Source organism: Jaculus jaculus, chromosome 6, assembly GCF_020740685.1.
Source record: "Jaculus jaculus isolate mJacJac1 chromosome 6, mJacJac1.mat.Y.cur, whole genome shotgun sequence".
NCBI classification, from domain to species: domain Eukaryota; kingdom Metazoa; phylum Chordata; class Mammalia; order Rodentia; family Dipodidae; genus Jaculus; species Jaculus jaculus.
In genome coordinates, this window is record NC_059107.1 from 125,071,459 (window position 1) to 125,094,272 (window position 22,814).

The 22,814-nt window shown below is 36.0% G+C and overlaps 1 protein-coding gene across 20 annotated transcripts in view; it reads right to left on the minus strand.

Annotated features, from left to right (window-relative positions):
* Ppfia2 (PTPRF interacting protein alpha 2) overlaps nt 1–22,814 on the minus strand; it is a 441,464-nt gene that overhangs the window by 295,709 nt on the left and 122,941 nt on the right. For 3 of the 20 annotated variants that reach the window (XM_045152143.1, XM_045152144.1, XM_045152141.1), the window contains exon 1: nt 7,253–7,667. The exons of 12 other annotated variants lie outside the window; for them this stretch is intronic. In XM_045152143.1, coding sequence (XP_045008078.1) covers nt 7,253–7,333 — 81 coding nt within the window. In that variant the 5' untranslated portion in view covers nt 7,334–7,667. Of the gene's footprint in view, nt 1–7,252; nt 7,668–22,814 lie in introns of those variants that run through there. 5 more of the 20 variants (XM_045152139.1, XM_045152137.1, XM_045152140.1 and 2 more) reach the window with 3 other exon arrangements.

Below are 22,814 nucleotides of genomic sequence, written 5' to 3' on the forward strand. Positions count from 1 at the left end.
TTACTGCCAATTTGATAATGATAAAAATATGTTTACAACTATGAGAAACTGCCAACTAAGATTAAGTGAGAAGTAATAACTGAATAAAAATCTTACGTCTATAAATCCAATGTGGTTGTTTTGTAATGTTTTGAATTCATAGGATATTACAAAATAAAACTCTGTTTTTATAGTTCAATGCAGACAGAGCATGGCAGTGACATCTGTTTAAGTTTGGGTTTGTGCACTATATTTCTACAATTCCTTTTACCCAGTTTATGTCCTACTTACTCTCAACTCCCTTGTCTCACAAATGATTGAGCAGCTTCAGACACGATGAACTTCTTGTGTAACTTCTCTCATTTATAATAATCAATTAGATGACAGAGAAAACAGCCACTTCTCTCAGTCAGCTGAGACCTCTACCTTTACTACTTGTGCCTTACTAATGATTCTCAGAGTGTGTCCTTATCATTTCTATAATGTTACTATTATTTTGCCTTCATTTCTATTTATTTATGGGGTGGGGGAATACAACTTGTGCTCAGCATTCTTACAAGGATTTCTGGATACATTTTAAATTTGTCAACAATAACAAATTATAATATATTCTGCAATACAAAATAATTTTAGAATCTCCGTCAAGTGCTGGAGAGATGGCTTAGTGGTTAAGTGCTTACCTGTGAAGCCTAAGGACCCTGGTTCAAGGATCGATTCCCCAGGACCCACATTAGCCAGATACATAAGGGGAACACACATCTGGAGTTCGTTTGCAGTGGCTGGAGACCCTTGCACACCCATTCTCTCCTCTCTCTCCTCTCTCTCTCTCTCTCTCTCTCTCTCTCTCTCTCTCTCTCTCTGCCTTTTTCTCTCTCTCTGTCTCTCATTCTCAAATAAATAAAAATAAACAAGCAAAAAAGAAAAAAAAAAACCTCAGGCAATACCAAAATGATAAAATATGCAAGCTCTGGCTTTTTTCTAAGTCATAATTACTGTGTAAAATTTGTTTGATTATAAAGACATGTTATACCATGCTAATTACCAATGGCATCTCTAGGGTGAAAGTTCTTCACATAATTGAGCATTCCAGACTTCTCATTTTCATCTTTTTATACACTTAAAGTGCTAATCTCATCTACCAAAATGTGAAAATATACCCATTAAACTTTTAAATTTTCTTGTTCAAACATAAGAAATAACCCAGTTAACAGAGAATGACAAGAATTTTAAATAAAAGTATTCTCAAAAAGGTGTTGGCTAGCTGATAAACATATTTACATGGAGTAAAATTCAAGATATTCTTTATTATTTTTATATTTTATTTATTGATTTTGAGAAAGATAAAGAGGTAGATAGATGGATACATGATGATGATGATGATAGATGGTAGATGGAGAGATAGATAATACATAGATAGATAGATAATACATAGATAGATAACACATAGATAGATAGATAATACATAGATAGATAATACATAGATAGATAGAGGGAGAGAATAGGTACATTAGGGCCTCCAGTCACTGCAAAGGAACTCCAAATGCATGTGCCACATGGTGCATCTTGCTTACATGGGTACTGTGGAATTGAACATGGGTCCTTAAGCTTCTCAGGCAAATGCAGTAACTTCTGTGCTATTTTCCAGCTTTAGATATTCTTTAATCATTCATGTAGCTGTTACATATTTGAATAACTCAATGATATCAAGTTTGTAAGTACCTAGCATTAAACAAAAGGTTGTGTTTATATAAAATATAAAGATATAACTTTGCATATTTCCCTATAATCATATAGTTATGTTGGAGGATGAAGAGATGGCTCAATACATAAGTGTGTTTGTGAACAGAGCCTGTTGATCCAAGTTTAAATCAACAGTCACACATCTGTACCCCATGTAAAGCTGGATGAGCATTCTTTTGCAGTGGAAATAAATCATTCTTAATCTTATAGGTGCAATTATCCCCCCTAAAAAGTTATTATTATTATTTGAGTTGGGATGTGCTTTGAAAAGTTTGTTTTGGTTTTGGAACTAGCACACTATTGTTTTCAATAGAAGCTTCTTGACACATCCATACACATCTATGAACACACACACACACACACACACACACACACACAAACACACACACACACAAACAGATAAATATATAAATATAGTAACACTTTGTTTTCCATCCCTATATCTGAAGGACATGATTTGTGCTCATTGTGCTGTTATCACATGTTATTTATTTAATTTTAATTACACACTTCACATTATTACTGTTAGGTACACAGCTTATTAAAATGTTCTTTGAGATTAGAAGAAAGCACAATATCCACTAAGTAGTGATACCAACAGGCGAAAGGCATGTGAGAAAACACAATTAACATTACATATAGGAATGAATGAAATCTTCAAGGGGAAGACAAGTTTTTGAGATGAGTCTTTGAGGAAGGATCTTCTTTAATTAACTTTTTTTGGTGTTGTTTTTTCGAGGTAGGGTCTCACTCTGGTCCAGGCTGACCGACCTGAAATTAACTATGTACTCTCAGGGTGGCCTCTAACTCATGGCAATCCTCCTACTTCTGCCTCCTGAGTGCTGGGATTAAAGGTGTGCACCACTACGCCCGGTTTATAATGAACATTTTTAAGTTAAGAATACTGGATGAGTGAGAACAAACTATGTTTCCTCCTAGGCCTCACTTATTTCACTTCTTTTTTGTTTCTATGTTGGTCCATTTTCTGTTGTACTAAAGGTGGTTAAAGACAAGGGAACTAGAAAGGTACCCATGGCACTGAACAAAAGAGGCTTTTTAGAAAAAAAAAATCTATCTACATTTAATTATTGTTTTATTTATTTATTCATTAGATACAGAGGGAGAGAGAGAATGGGCATGCCAGAGCCTCTAGCCACTGCAAAGGAACTCCAGATGCGGGAGCCACAATGTGCATCTGTTTAATGTGGACCTGGAGAATTAAACCTGGGTCCTTAGGATTCATAGGCAAGCACCTTAGCCACTAAGCCACCCCTCCAGCCCTAAACTTATATATTTTTAAAATTTTATTTATTTATTAGAGTCAGAAAGAGAGAGAACAAGAGAAAGAATGGGCATGCCAGGGCTTCAGCCACTGCAAATGAACTCCAGAGGAGTGCACTCCCTTGTGCATCTGGCTAACGTGGGTCCTGGGGAATTGAACCTGGGTCCTCTGGCTTTTCAGGCAACCACCTTAGCTGCTAAGCCATCCCTACAGCCCAAGAAAAAAGGCTTTAAGAGAAGGGGCAAGGAAGATAATAGAACACATGAGATATTGCAAGTGAAAGGGGAAATACCAGGGTAAAAGGGTACAGTGGGAAAGGGAGGCAGGGAGATGGAGACAGATGGTGGTGAGACTCAACTTCAACAAAGTATGTAGGAAAATTCCACAAGGAGACATGTTTCTTTGTAAGCTAAGTTAAAACTACTTCATAAAAAGAAAACATTTTCCAGTGGGCAGGTTCACAAGGAAGGAAAGGGAGCAGAAGCCACACAGCTTTCCTGGAAACAGTAGAACAGTATGTAACAGTATTCCAGATGCCCAAGGGCATTTTGGACCTAAAGATGAACTCACCTGTAGAAAGCAGGGATGCATGAATTATTTCAACCACAGAAATGTGAGATCAGTACCTTTGTACTTTATGATACAGTGTCTTTCTCTAATTTTCAATGGGAGACAATAGAATTAGCCACTGCTACACACAAGTTTGATACATAACATTATTATTATTTTGTTGTTGTTGTTCATTATTTATTTATTTATTTGAGAGTGACAGACACAGGGAGAAAGACAGATAGAGGGAGAGAGATAGAATGGGCCCGCCAGGGCTTCCAGCCACTGCAAACAAACTCCAGACGCGTGTGCCCCCTTGTGCATCTGGCTAATGTGGGACCTGGGGAACCAAGCCTTGAACCGGGGTCCTTAGGCTTCACAGGCAAGCGCTTAACCGCTAAGCCATCTCTCCAGCCCGATACATAACATTATTAAGGCTAGAATTAAATGACCCCAAAATCATTTCTTTATCTTATAGGTACAATTATCCCCCTTAAAAAGTTATTATTATTTGATTTGGGATGTGCTTTGAAAAGTTTGTTTTGGTTTTGGAACTAGCACACTATTGTTTTCAATAGAAACTTCAAGAGCTCCAAGAAATAAAATAAGTAAATGACAAATAAGTAACAGTACTACGAGTAGGGCTTTAAAGTCTACAAAAGGGGGCTGGAGAGATGGCTTGGCCGTTAAGCGCTTGCCTGTCAAGCCTAAGGACCCCGGTTCAAGGCTCGATTCCCTCGGACCCACGTTGGCCAGATGTGCAAGGGGCGCAAGCATGTGGAGTTCCTTTGCAGTTCCTAGAGGCCCTGGCGGCCCATTCTCTACCTGTCTATCTGCCTCTTTCTCTCTCTCTCTGTCACTCACAAATAAATAAAAAATAAATAAATAAATAAACAAAAAATTTAAAGTCTGCAAAAGGAAGGGAGCCATGACAGCTGTATTTGTGGTAGGACTATCACATGTTCATGACTGACCAAGTCAGAAGATTTAATGCTCAGTTATATGGTTTTATTTGCAAACTTATAGATAAGAAGGAATGAGTATAAAATAACGTTGGAACATGGTTCTAACATATGTAAATTAAGGAAAATTAACCAGATCCTAATGAATATGTACATATGATATCTTTTTATATATTAGACATGTAAATGTCTATGCAACTGATTAAATGATTTTCTTCCTTGTATATTTTTGAGTGTGATAAATTAATTGTAATGGCATATAAAATAGTATAATAATATTTCCCTAATAATCTTAATTTTTGTCAAACAAAGGGCAGGAAACTTCCCTCCATAGTCTGTTCTCTAGGACTTGACTTTGGTGAAAAGTAACTATATAAACATCATTTACACAGTATGTGTTGTCACCACATAGAGCCCAGCAATTTCTGAACAGAAAGCACAGACATTAGTATATTCATAGTAAAACAGAAGTGAGAATAAAAAATTTAAATCATGTTACATATTCTGCACACAAAAGTGTTTGCATGTATTTCTGTAAAAGTATGAATACATTTGACTTAATTAAAATGCAATGAAAAAGACAATCTTCTACTTAGAATATATTTAAGCTTATCATTTTTATCTTTTTTAACCACTAAACTATCTAGATGGGAAATATTCTAAATGTTTCTCATAAGATTAGATAGCATATGTTTTCAGGAAAATTACAGGAATAGTTTAGATGTCTAATGATAGGATAGAACTAAAATTCATTATAATTCATGCTGAGGTATCAAAATGCTTTTGCATATGTCAACTCCTGTGCTGGGGTAATTGTAATATGGTAAGCATCATGATTTTAGTTCCTTGAAGAAGATTCTTTTCAAAAGCACATTTACATGATGTTATAATAAGAACCAGTTTTGAAAAGTTAATCATTTTCACACGATACTTTTTTTGGACAAATGGTGTTACATTTACAGAATTTCATTTCTCTCTACATGTTTCAGCCAACAAAAATGTACTGTTGTTAAAATATGTTAATATATACAAATAAGAAAAATAAGTATTTCATTTGAAAATAAAATCCAGGATTCAACTATCAAGACTTTATCTCATACTTTGAATGTAGGCTTTTACACTCAAATTTGAAACTTCAGTAGCAAAGGAAAGATAAACAACCCAAACTTATCACCTTATCTATCTTGCAAATTTCATAATCAAGTCTCATTGTACAAGATTAAAACTGCAGGAAAATTGAGTTAATATTTGCCAACATTTCTACCTTACCTGAAATTCTAAGTGTTTTATGGTATATGTTAGTATATTACCAAAAAGTGGTGAACATTACTTCAGCACATTTTCAAAGAAAATAATCTGTCAAGGAAGGTGTCAGCAAGATTTCCACTGTGTCAAAAGCCTGTGTCATGACTGAGCATATGGGATTCACTGACCCTTAAACTTTAACACACTGAAGTAGAATTCCTAATGTCAAAATCTGCCCACCCAGTCAGCTACAGGATATTGTAAAATGTGTTTATATATCAGGGTAGAAAGGAGAAAAAAAAAAAAAAAAGTAATTCAGCCCACAGCCCTAGGGCCATGGATTTTGAATCACTAGCACAATAAGCAGTTTTTGCCACTGGGACGAGAATGTATTCTAGAACACAGACTTGCACCATCAGTAGACATCAGTGTAAAACAGGAGAGGCGACAGGATTAAAAATAGAAGTATAGAAGTGGAGAGAAAGAACAATTTTATCCACTCCTTACAGTTTCCAAATGCAAGAGACCCAGAAATCCAATGTGCAGCTATCAAATCTCCCTTTGAAAATATGATTACCTTTACTTTATTCGTTCTCTAGGTATTTGCATATTTTTCTCCAGAACACCAAAACTATATACTCCAAAGTATTTAATGACAGTCCTTTTCTTTTCCAGCATGTACAATATACAAAGAGGTTTATTTTCTCATTTAATATAGTGGTGATAAGACTGAATTATACAGTCAGCATTAGTACTGAAGAATGCCAACTGAGAATAAAAACGAGGTAAAACCTGATTTACTTTAGACTTAAGTATGTTCAAGATTGAGGTCTGATTTATTGTCATGTATTTGAACCACATTTCGCATGAAAAAAGCTGTGTAAGTCAAATTTATGTTTGTATTATAAATCATTTTGGCTTTTTAATAGCACAGAAAACCTATCTTAATGAGTTTCTACTTTATCTCAAAATTGAAAAGCATAATAAACATGATACTTTAGCCCTCTGGATTAGTGATTGCTTGTACATTACACACATGATAAAATTAAGTAGCAGGCATTATCTTATGCTATGCATAGGAAGTATAACATTTTTCTCAGCCAAAAGGACTTCACAAAGTTCAACAAAATGCCTTTTAATTTTATTCTCTGTGATGCATAAAGAGATTGACTATATAGTGGTCCCCATATTACACCATGAAAACCATCCAGAGACACAGCACAGCCAGCAAACTTTCAAGGTTTATACCATATAACATTTAGAAATACATGAAAAATAAAACGTTCACTATGATTTTGCTGGAATTCACAGAGAATGCTACTGCCATGCCATTCCACAAGAAAAAAAAAACAAAAAACAAATTAAACTGACATACACATTATCCATTGCATACACCCTCTTCAACACTTTCCACCTTCCCTTTCACTTTCTTTTTATTAAAAGTTTGACCATATATTAACTTCCTAAGTTGTGAAGTCAATTAAAGCACACTTACTTGAAAAGTGTAAAACCGGGTCCCATTAGGAGGATGCCCTTTAGGGGAGCCAGAAACGGTGTTCATATCCGAGAAAATCATTTCGGATCACAGAGACAATATAATCCAAAAGGAGGTACAGATGCCGAGCAGAGAGCTTAGTGTAAGGATAAATCCGTGCATGCATTGAGGGAGACTAGAGGGTAAAATGAATTCTGTCCCATCCTTCTTAGATACACAGGGATATCATTTGGAACCTTTCTTCTACATTTGAAATCTAAGCTGAAAGGGCATCAGCCACCGACCTTTTATGTAACTAGTTCTTTAGAGCATACAGTGTTTAAAAAATTAAAACACAGAAGGAAATAAGCAAGAACCAACGATAAATGGAGCTTTGCAGAATCTGGCAGGGCTGTGGACCTGCCCATCTGTTCTCAGTGATAATCACCTCCCTCCACCACAGTCTAGCAGAGTGATTATGCTAAATATCCTGGTTAACCAATAACATCCAGTTTCACTTCAGGGAAGCATGCACGGTGGTATTCAGAAGACCTCGTCTGACTGACAGGAAACACGCATCACACGCTGCTTAAAGCTGCATTTAGTAACTAATTATTGTTTCATCTCTGTTATTTCTGTATGCTTCTCAATCTCTTTGTTACTCCCAGGATTTCCAATAAGGTGTGAATCTCTTTATAAAGCCTGTTTTTTTTTTTTTTTTTGTTTGTTTGTTTAGTAGAGAGATCCCCTCCCATAATTTATAGATCAAAACATATTATAGCTAGGTAAGACATTGGGAAAATAGGCATATAATGCAGTTATATAGTTAATATTGTTCAAAAATGTGAGCATTTTCTTTTCTGAACACCAAATACCACCACAAATGTGAATATATTATAATTCTGTTGTATTTCCTATCTCTACCAAAAGTGTGAAAAAGCTATACATTTGCTTTAATCAAATTTGTTTCACATATAAATAATTAGCAAAATATATTTGACATACATAATTTTGAATTAAGATCCACATCTACTGACTGAAAACACTGAAGTTTTTGAAAAGCATGTTTATTTTTCTGTTGTTAACAAATTATTCAGTCTGCAAAACAGATCATATTCAGATGACTTGGCAGCTTCTGGAGGTAAAAATAAATGTTCCATTTACACATGGTTCAAAGGTGGAGACTTCAAGACATAAAAACAGAATAAGCCAAAATGTGTCTCAGCAAATATACAGAACCAGGAAGCAGCTCCTTTGAACATGGAGGTGATAAAAATATAGTGAGATTATAAAACAAGTTATTACCAGCAAGCACTGTGGCACATATCTAAAGCCTCAGCACTTGGGAGGCTGAGGCAGGAGGATCACCATGAGTTCCAGGCCAGCCTGGGCTATATAGTGAAATTTTATCTTTAAAAACAAACTAAAGAAAACAAAACAAAGCTTTAAAAAAATATAGTCTTATTTGTTGCGCTGCATATTCTTCAGTCTCACCGTCAGCTCACAAAATCTCAATGAAACAGAATAGCAATCATTCCTTAAGCTGATTCCTATATTTGAGCAAATTATGTGTACATTAGACAAGTGTTTAGTGATTGCTAAATCAACTAGGACATCTGACCTTCATAAATATTTGATTTTTTTATTTTTTTATTAGTTTTCTATTCTGCAACTACAGGCAGTTTGGTACCATTATTAGGCTCATCCATGACCTACCTCCACCCCATTGGCCCCTCCTTTTAGAGGTATATGGGTCGTGCATTGTGGAGCCCAGTTATTGGTATGATAAATGTCTCTGTATATCATGACCCAACATATGGCTCTGACATTCTTTCCGCCCCCTCTTCTGCAAAATTTCCCTGAGCCATGTTGGGTTCATTTTTGGTCTGCTTTAGCGATGAGGTGTTGGGGGCCTCTAGGGTTCTGGCTCTCTGATTTGGTAGGTGTTGATTTTTCTCTGTGTTGGTCTCCTTCCCTATTGTGCTGGTTTCTGATTCATCAGGAAAACAGCACCCTTGCTTGTTTCGCCAATTTTCCTTAGTTTCAGCCGGGGCCCTTTTGAGGTATGATGGGGTGGCTCTCTCCGTAGGATCTGCATCTATCCTCTCCAGTGTCTAAATTTGATTTAAAGGCAAATTTTAGACTTACACAAATGCTATAAAGATGGTACCAAGTTCCCATAAATTGCTATGGTATGCTCCTCCAAGTAAAAGAAATTGAAATTGGTATGCCATTAAATTTTCAGATTTATTCAGATGTCTCTACTTTTTCCACTCATGTATATCTTCTGTTCTTGGTACCCATTCAGGTTGCCACAGTTACTTGTTACCTTGCCTGTAGCTGTGGCAGACACCTACAATTTCCTGGTTTTCATCTCCTTGGTCTGTAGGCTATTCTGTGTTTATTCTGTCCTCAAACAGATTTGCCTGGTGCTTGTCTCCTGGGTATGTAGAACTGTGGATGTCAGGAGAAAAGCCCACAGAGTTGAACTACTTCCATGACATCATAGTGGTTCTTGATATCTCCATACGTCACTGGGGATTGCAACCTTCCTTTTCGCAAAGGTAGGACATACCACTAAGGTACAGCATACCAATTCGTTCATACACATAGTTATTAATTTTCCTTTTCCATGCTTTCTTCAGAATTTGTCATTAAGTCTGTTAAACTATCAAAATGGAGAAGCAAGAAGAGAAACTGAGTGTAAATTATAGGGAGATATATATATATGTGTGTGTGTGTGTGTGTGTGTGTATGATGTCAAAATTCTATAAAGATGGTTTGTACATTCATCACCAATTTATTTAACATTTATTCATATCATAAATATAGGATCATTTGTATTTATTTTAACTTACTGTTGTATTTTAATAATTCAGCACTTTTCTGTTCCTATTGTTCAGACTCTGGCTGCCAGTCCTCCCTTACCTCAGGTTCATTGCTGTTTCCCTCTGACATAACCAAATTACTTAGTTTTGTTGGAGCTCTAGAATGAATATCCAAAATGTTTTATTTTACATCAACCATCTTTATTTGTTAAAACTATTAATCCCTTTATCAGAAGTATATTATTGCATATAAAGTTTTGAAAATGTATGATTTATTTTTTTGCTAATTGCTTAAGAAATCAGTATATGCTCTTTCAAATTAATATTTTATTCCTGTTCTTTACATTTTATGCATGTATATGTGTGTAGTGTGTAAGCATGTGTGTGTTGGGGCATATGTGTATGTGCACCTGTATGCAGGAGCCTGTGTAGGCCAGAGGTAAATTTCAAGGGTCTTCCTTAGTTGTTTTTCATTTTATTATATTATATGAGACAGGGTATCTATCTAAACTTATAATTCATCAGTCACCTAAACTAGCTAGCTGGTGAACTCTGGGGATCCTCTTTTCTTTGCCACTCTAGTCCTGGAGTTGTAGGTGTGCATAGCCACAGCTGACTTTTTATGTGGATACAAGGAATATGAACTCAGAAAATCATACTTGTGTGGCAAGCTCTTCCCCCTGAGCCAACTCCTCAGCCTGCTTGTCTTCTTTCTTTCTTCCTTTCTTCCTTTCTTCCTTCCTTTCTTTCTTTCTTTCTTTCTTTCTTTCTTTCTTTCTTTCTTTCTTTCTTTCTTTCTTTCTTTCCTTCTTTCCTTCCCTCCTTCCTTCCTTCCTTCCTTCCTTCCTTCCTTCCTTCCTTCCTTCCTTCCTTCCTTCCTTCCTTCCTTTCTTCCTTTCTTTCTTTCTTTCATTCTTTCTTTCTTTTTTCTTTATTTCTTTTTGTTTTTTTAAGGTAAGGTTTTGTTCTAGGCAAGGCTGATCTGGAATTTACTCTCAGGGTGGCCTTGAATGCAAAGCAATCCTCCTATCTCAGCCTCCTGAGTGTTGGAGCACTGGGATTAAAGGTGTGCAGCACCAAACCTAGCTTGTTTTATTTCTTAATCCTCACGGAATTCTTTCAAATAGGTTGTTAAATTTTGAGTGATTATATGGGCTTTCTAGCTGGGGAGATCAATGGTACATTTGAAAATTTGGATTCTCTCCACTGAGAAACTCCTGTTAGCACTGTGCTGCCTCATGTAGTGGGCAGCAGAGATTCACAACCTGTGCTCTCCTGTAAGTAGAAATGAGGTATCAAACAGAAACCTACAGTGTCTTGGGAGCCTGGATTTTAACGGAAAAAAAAAAAAAAAAAAAAAAAAGATTTCTAATTTGATTATTAAGGAGCAAGTAAAAGTTCCATATCCTTAGAAATTTGTCCTGACATAATTAAGATGAGAAGTGTGGTGGTTTGAATAGAATAGATAGCCCCCAATATATTCAGTTGTTTGTTTGTAGTTTGCATCTGTAGCCACCTGCTGGAGGCAATGTCACTCGGTGATCTTAAGGTGTGGTGGTGGGTTTCCGATTTCAACCTAAAGATATGCAAAGTCTGCCTAGCTGGAGTTCCTGAAGTGTGCTGTAGCTTTTGACCTTTAGGCTTGTACTTCTCTCTCCCTCTCTCTCTTTCTCTCTCTCCCTCTCTCTCTTTCTCTCTCTCTCTTTCTGCTTGGTCCTGTGAAGGCAGGCCAGCTTCTTCTGCCATTATGGAACTTCCCCTGGATCTGTAAGCTTCAATAAATCCCTTACTCCATAACTGTGCCTGGTCTGAAAGTTCATCTCAGCGAATCTGAAGCTGTCTGCAACAAGAAGCTAATTTGATTTCTTATTATTAAAGGAAAACAAGTAAGTTATTTGACATAATCTCACATAGTTTGGCACATTATCAAATATATACTGAAATTGAATGAGTAGCAAAACACGTTATTTTAGTTAAGCACACTAAAATTTTTGGCTAATAAATAGCAATACATTTAATAGGAACAAAAGGAGAATAAATACATATGTGTTATTTGTGAAAGAAGCAGAAGAAAAAAGTAATGGTTATATATAATTTTTATATTTTAATGAATTTTTGTAAATATTGGAATTACCAAGGTATGCAACATTTCCCCAACTTTTGTCATATATAGCCTATTAATGGGAATCATATCATCTTATTATTCTGAAAGTATGTTTGGGGCTGTAGAGATTGCTTAGTATTAATGCACTTGCCTGAAAATCTTAAGGGCCTGGTTTCAATCCCCTAGTTCCCATGTAAGCCAGATGCGGTGATGCATTCATCTGTAGTTTGTTTATAGTGCTGGAGGTTCTGGCATGTCCATTCTCCACCCCCCCCCCCCCCGCAATCTCTCTTTCCCTCTCTCTCTTTGTCTCTGTTTCTTTCTCACTGTGTCCTGTCTCTTTCTGCTTGTAAATAAATAATAATATTGAAAAAGTATATTTGGAAACAACTCATTGTTATTCACTCTTTATGAGAGGAACAGAGAAGATGATGTCTTAATCTAAATATCTGTGAGTGTTTAGAATCTTGTACTATATATTAGGGTTGTAGAGGCCAGGAAGCAAGGATCTATCAAGAATTATTTTTTCGGAAGTGGTGAGCATCGTATGTACTAGATCTCTGGGTTGGGAAGTGTTTGCCTCATTAAGAGACATCCATACACTAGGGCTGGAAAGATGGCTTAGCAGTTAATGTGCTTGCAAAGTCTAAGGACCCATGTTCAACTCCCCAGTACCCACATAATCCAGATGCAGAAGGTGGCACATGCATCTGGAGATCATTTGCAGTGGCAAGAGAAACAACCACTTGGCTTGTATAAATAGCCTAAATAAGGAATTAAAGTTAAATTTAATCTTCATTTATGAAATCTTACCACAGGAAGCATCATGCAGCCAGGCCTGAGAATAGATGAACAGGGAGGTCTTAAGGATGCCCAGGGCTCCTCTGAGATGTGGCTTAAATATGTACCTGCTCTTGAACTATTGCTATAGTTTCTAACATTGTCAGAGTATTCCCTTAGGTGGACAAAATTTAGAAAATTACTCACTGTCTCTCCATAATAAATACTAATATGTTAGGAGATTTCTTCTAAGGGTAAGTATTGACTCTTAAAAATATAAAGCTCTGATGATATTCATTTAAGTGCAATGCTCATCTCAGAACTTTTTGTATTCTGAATACAGAAGACAAAATTCCTTATAAAATAGTTATAGTCTTTTTTCTCTTTAGACAGTCCTTGTGCCTTAATTTTAAATAATTGACCATCTATTCTTGAAATCAAATAGACATCATGTATCTGATTAATAACTGTGGATGAATGCATGTACTGCTTAAAGAACACGCATATAGTAATTAATTTAAACATAATTTCTAATAAATAGGACTAATAATGTGAAAGCAAATCAAAACTCAAAACTTAGTCCTATGGTCACAATGTAAACAATTCAGTCTGCAAAGTGCACTAATTGTTCCTGGCTGAGCTTGTGTCCTCATCTATGGAATGAGTGTAACAAAGCCATACTTAACTGCTTGTCACAATTACATGAGCTAAGGAATATAAGAATTAAGCTAATTAACTCAAATTAGTCTTTTTCTACTTTTTAATTTTTAATTTTTACTTTTCAATTTTTAAATATGGAAACTAATTAACAAGGTTTTCTTTAAAATAAAAATATAGATACTTGCTAATGGAAATATTAGATCCTGTCGTATCTATGGTTATTGGACATATAGGTACTTTAGGATTGAACTGGGAAACATTTGTGAATAAAATGAAAACTATGGACCAGTATGTTAGAAATACAAGCAAAAGTAAAGGCTACTTTGTTAAGGATGACTAAAGAGTCTTCCTGTTCTTGGCAAACACAAATTAATGTGTACAATTGAGGAACAAGTTTTAAATGTCTATATTGGAACCATTTAGATTAACACACTTTTATATTTTTACTTTATGAAAATTATAGAGCTCAAATCAGATCTAAATCAAATAAACACATGAGAAAATTCACCTGATTTGACCAGCTAGAAATAACTTCATGGAGGCATTTTACCTGAAAATCTAAGAGGGAAGATATTGCAGTTACCCACTTGTTGCTGACATCAAGCACCCAACTAAAAGCGGTTTTAGGGAGAAGATGATTTATTTTTGTTGACAGTTCTAGGGGAACTTCATAATGGCAAGGGAAATTGTGACATGAGCAGAGGCTAGACGTCACCTTATGGCCAACAGCAGGTGGACATCAGCAGCAGGAGAGTGTGTCAAACATTTGCAAGGGAAAACCAGCTATAACACCAATATGCCCGCCCCTACTACAACCCTACTCTGGCAAATCTCCAATTCCAAATTGCCATCAGCTGGGGATCAAGCATTCAAAACATAACTTCATGGCACCACCTAATTGAAACCACCACAGAGGGGAAGAACTGACATTAAATGTTCGTGAAACATATATATGCCAATTTCAAGAACGTAAAATCATATATCATCTTTTGACTTGGAAAAGGCATTCATTTTATATAAAAATATTGAAATTCAAAGAAGTAGAATAAGTTGTCCAGGGATTAAGTCAATATTCTAATCTAAGCAGAGGTCCCCTTCCTAAAATGAGTTTCTTAGCCTCTCTTTACCAAATATTCTTTAGCTCATTTTCTTAACTATGTATGACTTAAGGACTAGTAAACCTTATCTTCAATTTGACTGATATTTTCCCCAGGATTGGCAGTATTATTAAAAAATATAGAGTACTGTCCTCTAAACTTAGTAGGATAAGCATCAAGAAGGTAGTTAAATAACAAGATAACAATGTGTTGTAGAAAGTATTAATAACTGGCATAATCAAAAGAATTTAAGTGAATTGATCTGAAAAGTACCTTACAAGAGAGCAATGTCAGAATTTTCCCAGCCAAAGTAGAAGATTGAAGGCTTTCCAAAGAGAAGAATCAATAAGGTATGTGATGGCATGAAGTGAGTTAGTAATATTTTTGCAAGTATTTGGAGGTATAAGAGAAAACTACTGGTTCTATTTTTTTTTTGTACATATAAATTTCCAAGTGAAATTAGTAATGGCTTTAATCTGGTCAATGCTGTCTTGTTATACAACCACATAATCCTAGAGTTTTATTGTTTGGTAGAAAGTATATGAAATTCAGAGTTACATTTTTATAATTGTATTTTACATGTATATGCATTTGTGTATAGATTAAATGAGCAGTGTGTATGTATGATGTATGGTGCATGTATGGGTATGTACAGATGAGTATACCCCAAGTGCATGCATGCATTGGGCAGAGAACATGTGTGTTCTCTTATTTCTCATCTCTATATTTTCTTGAGCCAGAGCCTTTCTCTCTACCTGAAGCTGATATCCATAAGTGAGCCCCAGTAATTGTCCCCTCTCCACTTGCTTATGGACTGGGGTACAGGTGTATAGTGCCACACCCAGATTTTTACATGGGATCTGAGGAGTGGAATTTGGTGTTCTCCAGGCAAGAAGCAGTCAGTGTTCATAACCTCTGAGTTATCACTCAGCCCTATTTTCATACTTCTGACTAGTACATTTTAACATCATTCTCAGTTTGACAAATACCTTTCCAAGATAGTTTTGATGCCAATAAACTTCATTCTAATTTTGACTGATTTGAATGTATCATGTGAAGTAATATTTAACATGCTCATGATAGAAATCACTGGTTTCTAGGCAACATCCCCTACATGAAGAAAAAAATGTGTTCATTTCAATTTCAAGAGACAGACTAGCACAAAAAATATCTCAAGATATACCAAAGGAAGTAAACTAAGGATATAAACTATGGAAACTTTAATTCTAGCTACCTCAAAAACTTCAATTTTACATTAAATTAGAAATGAAGATTAAATCACATTTTCAAAAAAAAAAGGTTAAAATAGAGTTTAGAGTCCAGACATTTGTTTTTAATTATGTCTCAGGAAAAGAAAACCTCCCAGAAGGTCACCAAGGACAGCATTTTGCCTCTGGGAAAAATCACTCTATACTGTTCCAGTATGCATGCTAGAACATGTGATTTCATATTCTATCATTACAAGGAATATTTCACACATTTTTATAATCCTTCAAAATAAATTTAAGAAGAGTTGTGACATATATGAGGCTTCACAACAAGAAATTTGATATAACCTTTCATTAATTTGGGGACATGAGGTAAGAAGCTCAAAAATTTGGTATGATTACAATTTTGCAAACAGGAAGGAATAAGCTTCTCATTTTTTGTTAGTTTATGATTTATTTTGTTTGAGGAACAAAACATAGGAGAAGAGTAAAGAGGAGAAGGAAAGAAGAACAGAAGAGGGAACAAGAGGAAGGGTAGAATAGATATCACTGTAATTTGTATTATAGCAGTATGGAAAACAAATAATTTGTTAACAAGCATTCAATTAAAAGTCATACCAGATGGAAAGAAATTCTCTTTCCAGATGGACAGTGAATCTTAGTGAATCCATATGGATGGCATAAGAAAGGTCCCTAAGCATATACTGCTAGCTAGATCTCTCTCTCTCTCTCTCTCTCTCTCTCTCTCTCTCTCTCTCTCTCTCTCTCTCTCTCTGTCTCTCTCTTTGTCTTTCTCTCTCATTATTTATCTGCTTCTAAGGCTATCTGTATCCTTTGTTTATACTGACTATATTCATAAAAAAGAAGACACTATATTCATATAAATCCTGGACTTTACTTTTACAGTGAACTCTGGGGCTTGTGCTTCTTGACAGTGATGTTGGTTGGACACAGAATTGAAGGGTTCAAGCATTTACTCACTTACTCGCTCACCCACTCACTCACTCATCTGATAAGTCATTCTTGACGAGTAATGATGTGTAAGACAGCAACCATAGTTAAAATAGAAAGGACTGAGCAGTGAGGTGACAAACTCTACATTTTGTCACATTAAATCTAGAAAACCTGCTCAACAAGCGTCATCAGTTCTAGCAAAAAATCTTGGGTTAGAAGTTCCCAAGGAAAATACAGCTTATTACCTTAGAGACTTACTTACAATTTCATTAGTTTTCCCTAGTTTACCCTTCCTGGTAGATATCCTCCCAAAGCAAGATATTGTCTAGAATTCACTGAGATCCCTTAAGATTTTTGGAAGGACATGTATGTACATATGTAAATACAGACTTATATATGCACATGTGTATACATGCATATACATTTATGTCTTCAGCACTTATGTAAAACATTTTCAGGTGGTTTGATGGTTAATACTGTCAACTTGAGAGGATCTGGAATTACTAAGGAACAAATCTTTGGGCATGTTTGAGGGATTTTCTAGATTAGTTAAGTAAGGAAGACAAAAGACCAACTCTAACTGTGGACAGCACTATTTTCTGGGCTGTGGTGCCAAACTGAATGAAAAGGAGAAATCTCGATGATCATCAGCAGTCATTCCCTGATTTCTGATTGTGGATTGAATGTGTTCAATTGTTTCTTGTCTTCTCTACTATGATGGACTACAGTGTCATAGAGTATTGGAGAAATATCACATTGAATAAAAGAAATGCAGGTTCTAAACCAAAAGAGAGTATATGTTCCCTCCTCTGTAAGATTATTTGTTTGTACTACTTCCAAATAAATATGTGAATGATGGAAGTATGTGAAGAACTAGGATAGTACCAATTATATTTGAAGACTTTTTGGATACTAGCATGATTGGAATAGAATAATAGAAGATAAAGATACAATAATTTAAATGTGTGGACAGTGCACTCAGAACTGCATGTTTAGGATTAGGCTTAGAAGAATTGAGAATCAGGGTTAATCATCTTCAAAACTGTGATATAGAATAATGCAATCTGTACAGCACTTTATTTTCTTTACTCCTCAAGATGTCTACAGTGATAGTTGCCATGGCAGCAAGCATGCTATTTCCTGTTTAATTTTACTTTTCCAAAGAATTTTCTTTGGAAGACAAAGTCAATCACCATCTTGTTTTATTTTGTGTTAAGAGTTATAACAATAAAACAGAAGTTACATTTATTAAAAGATATTATATGCCAAATATTGTCCTGCCCTTAATAAAATGCTTATAAGGAGGGTCCTCTTCCTTTTATCCCCTTTTATGTATAAGTAACATGATTTTAAAGCAATTATTCAAGTTGTTTAAGATCACATAGATGACAGGTTGTAAAGTTACATATTTGAAATCCAGTTTATTCAATTACAAAGTACATTGTAAATCAAAATTTTATCTTGGTAGTTCTTTATCTGACAATGATTTTTAAATCAGTGAAGAATATTGGAAAAGGATTATTAAATAAATGCCTTGTGGATTAATTTATATCAAACATAAAATCATTACTGCACATCCTTCTATATGATTAACTACACACTTTTAATTTATGGAATATTTGGATTTTCCTAACCCATCAGATGTAGTTCTCTTATGAAAGTCAGAAAAAGAAATCAAGGACAACTCACAGATTTTGTGCATATAGATATTCACATTTTAGGCCTAAGGTGTGGCAGGACAAAATAATTTCCCACCATCTGAGATGGAAAATGCTATAGTTTTGCTAAAAAGCCATGTGTTTATTTTTGTGCATGTTGAGTTGGAAGTTTCTATGAGTCATGTATATAGATATGTAACATAGATAGGTGAACATACAAATCTAGAGACCACAGATGAACACAGATTGAAAGCAAAGGACCAGAACATTCAACCAGGAAGAGAATATAAGTAGCAAAGACAGCCTAGCTGGATGCCTACTCTATCACAAGAATGAGAGTGCAGGAAATAAAGCTAAGAAAAATGAGTAGAACAAGAGATGGCATTAGAGGACACCAAAAGAGGAGCATGTACTAAGTCATCTGCCTAACATAAATCAAGTAGGTAGCAGTGACCACCCAAATAAAATCTATTGAGAGCACAGTTGAAATGCAGTCTGAGAAATGATCATTGGACTTACTAATGCGCAATTGCTTCTTTTGAGATTTGAAAGGGAAGCCTGATTAAAGCAAGTGTAAAAGCCAGTGAGTAACTAAACTAGAGATAGTGTGTTGATCAAACATGTTGTTAGCATACTTTTTTTTTTTCCAAAGGGAAGAAATGAAATGGGAGAGTGGACAGCATGAATAAAATAAGAGGGAGAGAAATGATATGTCAGTGCGATGAGAGAAATGTCCTAGGAGAGGATGAATAGTGTCAGTATGACAGTTTGAATGGACATCCCCCAATAGACTCAGGGTTTTATTAAAGCTTTAGATCTCCAGCTGCCTGGCTGGAGGAGGTGTCACTGTGAGAAGATCCTAGGGTCCAATCCTAAGGTATGTTTGAGGGGGGATCTGGAATTCTAGCCTAAAAATATGCAGAGTGCTTTGCCTGGGCTTCCTGGAATGTACTTTATGGGAGAGAAGGTGGCTTCTTAGATAAAAGATGAGAAGGCAGAGCATGGAGATTTCACATTCTGGTAGTTATAGTGGTGGGAACATGTTCACAGTCTTATAACTAGACACAAGGACATTGGGTGAGTAAGACTGAGAGAGGGAGTTTTGGTTGTCTTGGAAGTAAACCACTCAATTATTAGCTTGGATATCCTCCTCTGTCTATATGATATTAAATGTCATTAGATTATTTTCTTTTAAATATTTTATTTATTAGAAAGGGAGACAGAGACAACAAGAGTGAGACAGAAAGGCAGAGAGGCAGATAGAAAGGAAAGAATGAGTTGCCAGCGCCTCTAGTCACTGCAAATGAACTCCAGATGCATGGATGATCTTGTACATCTGGCTCATGTGGGTACAAGAGAGTCAAACTCGGATCCTTAGGTTTCTCAGGCAAGCACTTTAACTCCTGAACTATCTCTTCAGCCCCACATTATTATTTTGTACAGGTACCATGACACGAGTAAAGTTGGTAAACAATGGTCTGGTGTACCTTTGCCCTCAAATCCTACAAGATAATATACCCTCAATGAGTCTTTTAATCAATTCAGCCACATTATTATATTTGTGCTAACATAATTCAATAAGCATATTCTTCACTACCATCTAGAAAAGGAATGACTTCAGCAAAGCTTCATTTTGCACATTAACACAAAATTATTTAAAATACTCCAGGTTACAACATCTATCCTGGAAAATAAAACAAACAAACAAACAAACAAAAAACCACCCAGATAAGCAAACCAAATAGGAGATTCTAAGACAGAGATTTAAGCATTTGTTGTTATGATATAAAAATTGTAGATGCATATTAATTAATTCAATTTATCCCTCTTCTACCTGACATTATCAACACATAAATAAATGAAGGAACACAAATATTGACATTTTATAACAAATACAGAAATTCTTAAAACAAATGTTTTCCTCTACTATCTAATGATACCAAATTAGTAACATAATTACAGTGCTTTGGACTGTATTACCAACACTAGCATTCACAGTCATACAAATAATTATTAAATTGATTAAGCTTATTAGATACAAAGAATTGGATGTTTCTTTGAATCCTGACTATAATTTGTTATTAAATAATCAACCTAAAATCATCATTCAAAACAGACTGTCATGTCAGACACAAGACTACATTCTCATTCTTTGACTTTCTCAATGAATAAAACTGACTAATCTTCTCTGATCCTCAGTTTTCTTCTCTTAAAAGTGGAGATTACTGGGAATATACCCTTAAAACTCCACACCTCAGCTCAGAGAAATTTGCTCAACCATGTTTATAGCTGCTCAATTTGTAATAGCCAAGAGCTGGAATCAACCCAGATGTCCATCATTAGACAAATAAATAGATAACTAAGATGTGGTATATCTACATGACAGAATTCTACCCTGCAGTAAGGAAAACTGACAGAAAGAAATTTGAAGGAAAATGGTCAAGCCTGGAACAGCTTCTTCTCAGTGAACTCACCCAATTGCAGAAAGATAATAGCTGCATAGCCTCACTCATCTATAGCTCCTAACCTGAATCTACCCAAGTTGTTGACATACCTACCAAGCATCTTGAGGACCGAACAATAGGGAGGGTGGGGAGGGACGGAAGAAAAAGGAAGGGAGGGGGGACACAAAACTGGACCCAAAAGGCAATGGTACCATAAAACTCTATCCTAAAATACAGACCAAATGGCTGAACCTCCACAAGGCCCTTATAGGAACACTGGATTCACAAGGCTCTGGAGAGGGTATGAAAAAAACTGTTCATTATCTCCTCCTATTTCTGCTTCTCTCTCTCTCTCTCTCTCTTTCTCTTCTTTCTATCTCTTTTATATCACTCATCCTGTTCTTCCTTATCTTCTTGGCTGCTGACCTTTAACTCCTGGTACCACCAGGTGGTAATCATCCATAATGAGCTTTTGATCACAGAGAACTACAAGGTTTTCCAAAAGAAGACAGATTTATGTCAGAGCGCTTGAGGACCCACCACATGTTGGTGGTAAGACCCTACTGCTGAAGACACCATACACTGTTGGTATGTATCATGGAGTGACATGGCTAGAAGCTAGAAGAGAGTCAGTCTCCAGACAGGTGACACATCTAGTACCAGAAGGTGGTACATGAGCGACTGGGGGATAAAGACCAATATCTGCCTAAGCAACACATGGTCTATCCTACTTGGCAGCAAACAACCTGATGTGATGCTCATAGAACTGCAATAGTGGTGCATAGCCATGGTGGAGAGTTAACTGCTCTCTATCTGGCTAACTGATCTGCTCAGTGGACCAGAACCTATAGCTGGAGCTGGGAAACAAGTCAGAACCATATCCAAAATTGAACTGCTCTCCACTAAACTCTCTCTAAAAAATAATGGTTATCACATTTACTTGGTGTTAACATTACTCTTTGTTGGAGAAACTGCTTCTTTTTTTCAGATAGATGCAGATCCTAAGGAGAGAACCACGCCATCATACCTCAAAAGGGCCCCGCTGGAACCAAGAATAACTGGGGAAACATGCAAAAATGCTGTTTTCTTGGCAAACCAAGAACCAGCACAATGGCGAAGGAAATAGACACAGAGAAAAATTAACCCCTACCAAACCAGATATCCAGAGACACAGAGCCACCCAAGATCTCAACACAGAAGCAGATCTAATATGAACCCAACATGGCTCAGGGAAATTTGTGGAGAGGGGGGATGTCAGAGCCACACGTTGGGTCATGACACTCAGAGACATTTCCTCCTACCCCAAACTAAAGGCTAACCCCATAATGCATGACCCATATACCCCTACAAAAAGGATTCCTGTGGAGGGGGGAGGACAGGAACAAGGCTAACAATTGTACCAACTTGACTGTATTAACTGACTATATATATTTTTTTTTTAAGTGGAGATTGCTGGGCATGGGGTGTACACATATAATCCCAGGACCAGGAGGCTGAGGTAGGAGGATTTCCATGAGTGTGAGGGCATCCTGAAGATAAAGAAAGAATTTTATGCCACCTTGGATAGAATAATACCCTACCTTGAAGAAAACAAATGAAAAAAGTGGAGATTAAAATACATTTAAATTCACTAGGACATTGTGAAAACTAAGTGAGAATATGTTTGTAAAGGACTGTATATCCTTGCCCCCTTCTCAGTCAGTCAGAATCAAAATCTTAAACTTCATAAATATCTTGTTCTATGTAGATTGTGTTGAATACATCCATTTTGAATATGGTTGCTTAGTTGCCCAAAGTTCTCTTTTCACTTCAAGATCTAGCTCCAGCACCAATCTTCTATAAAGGCATGC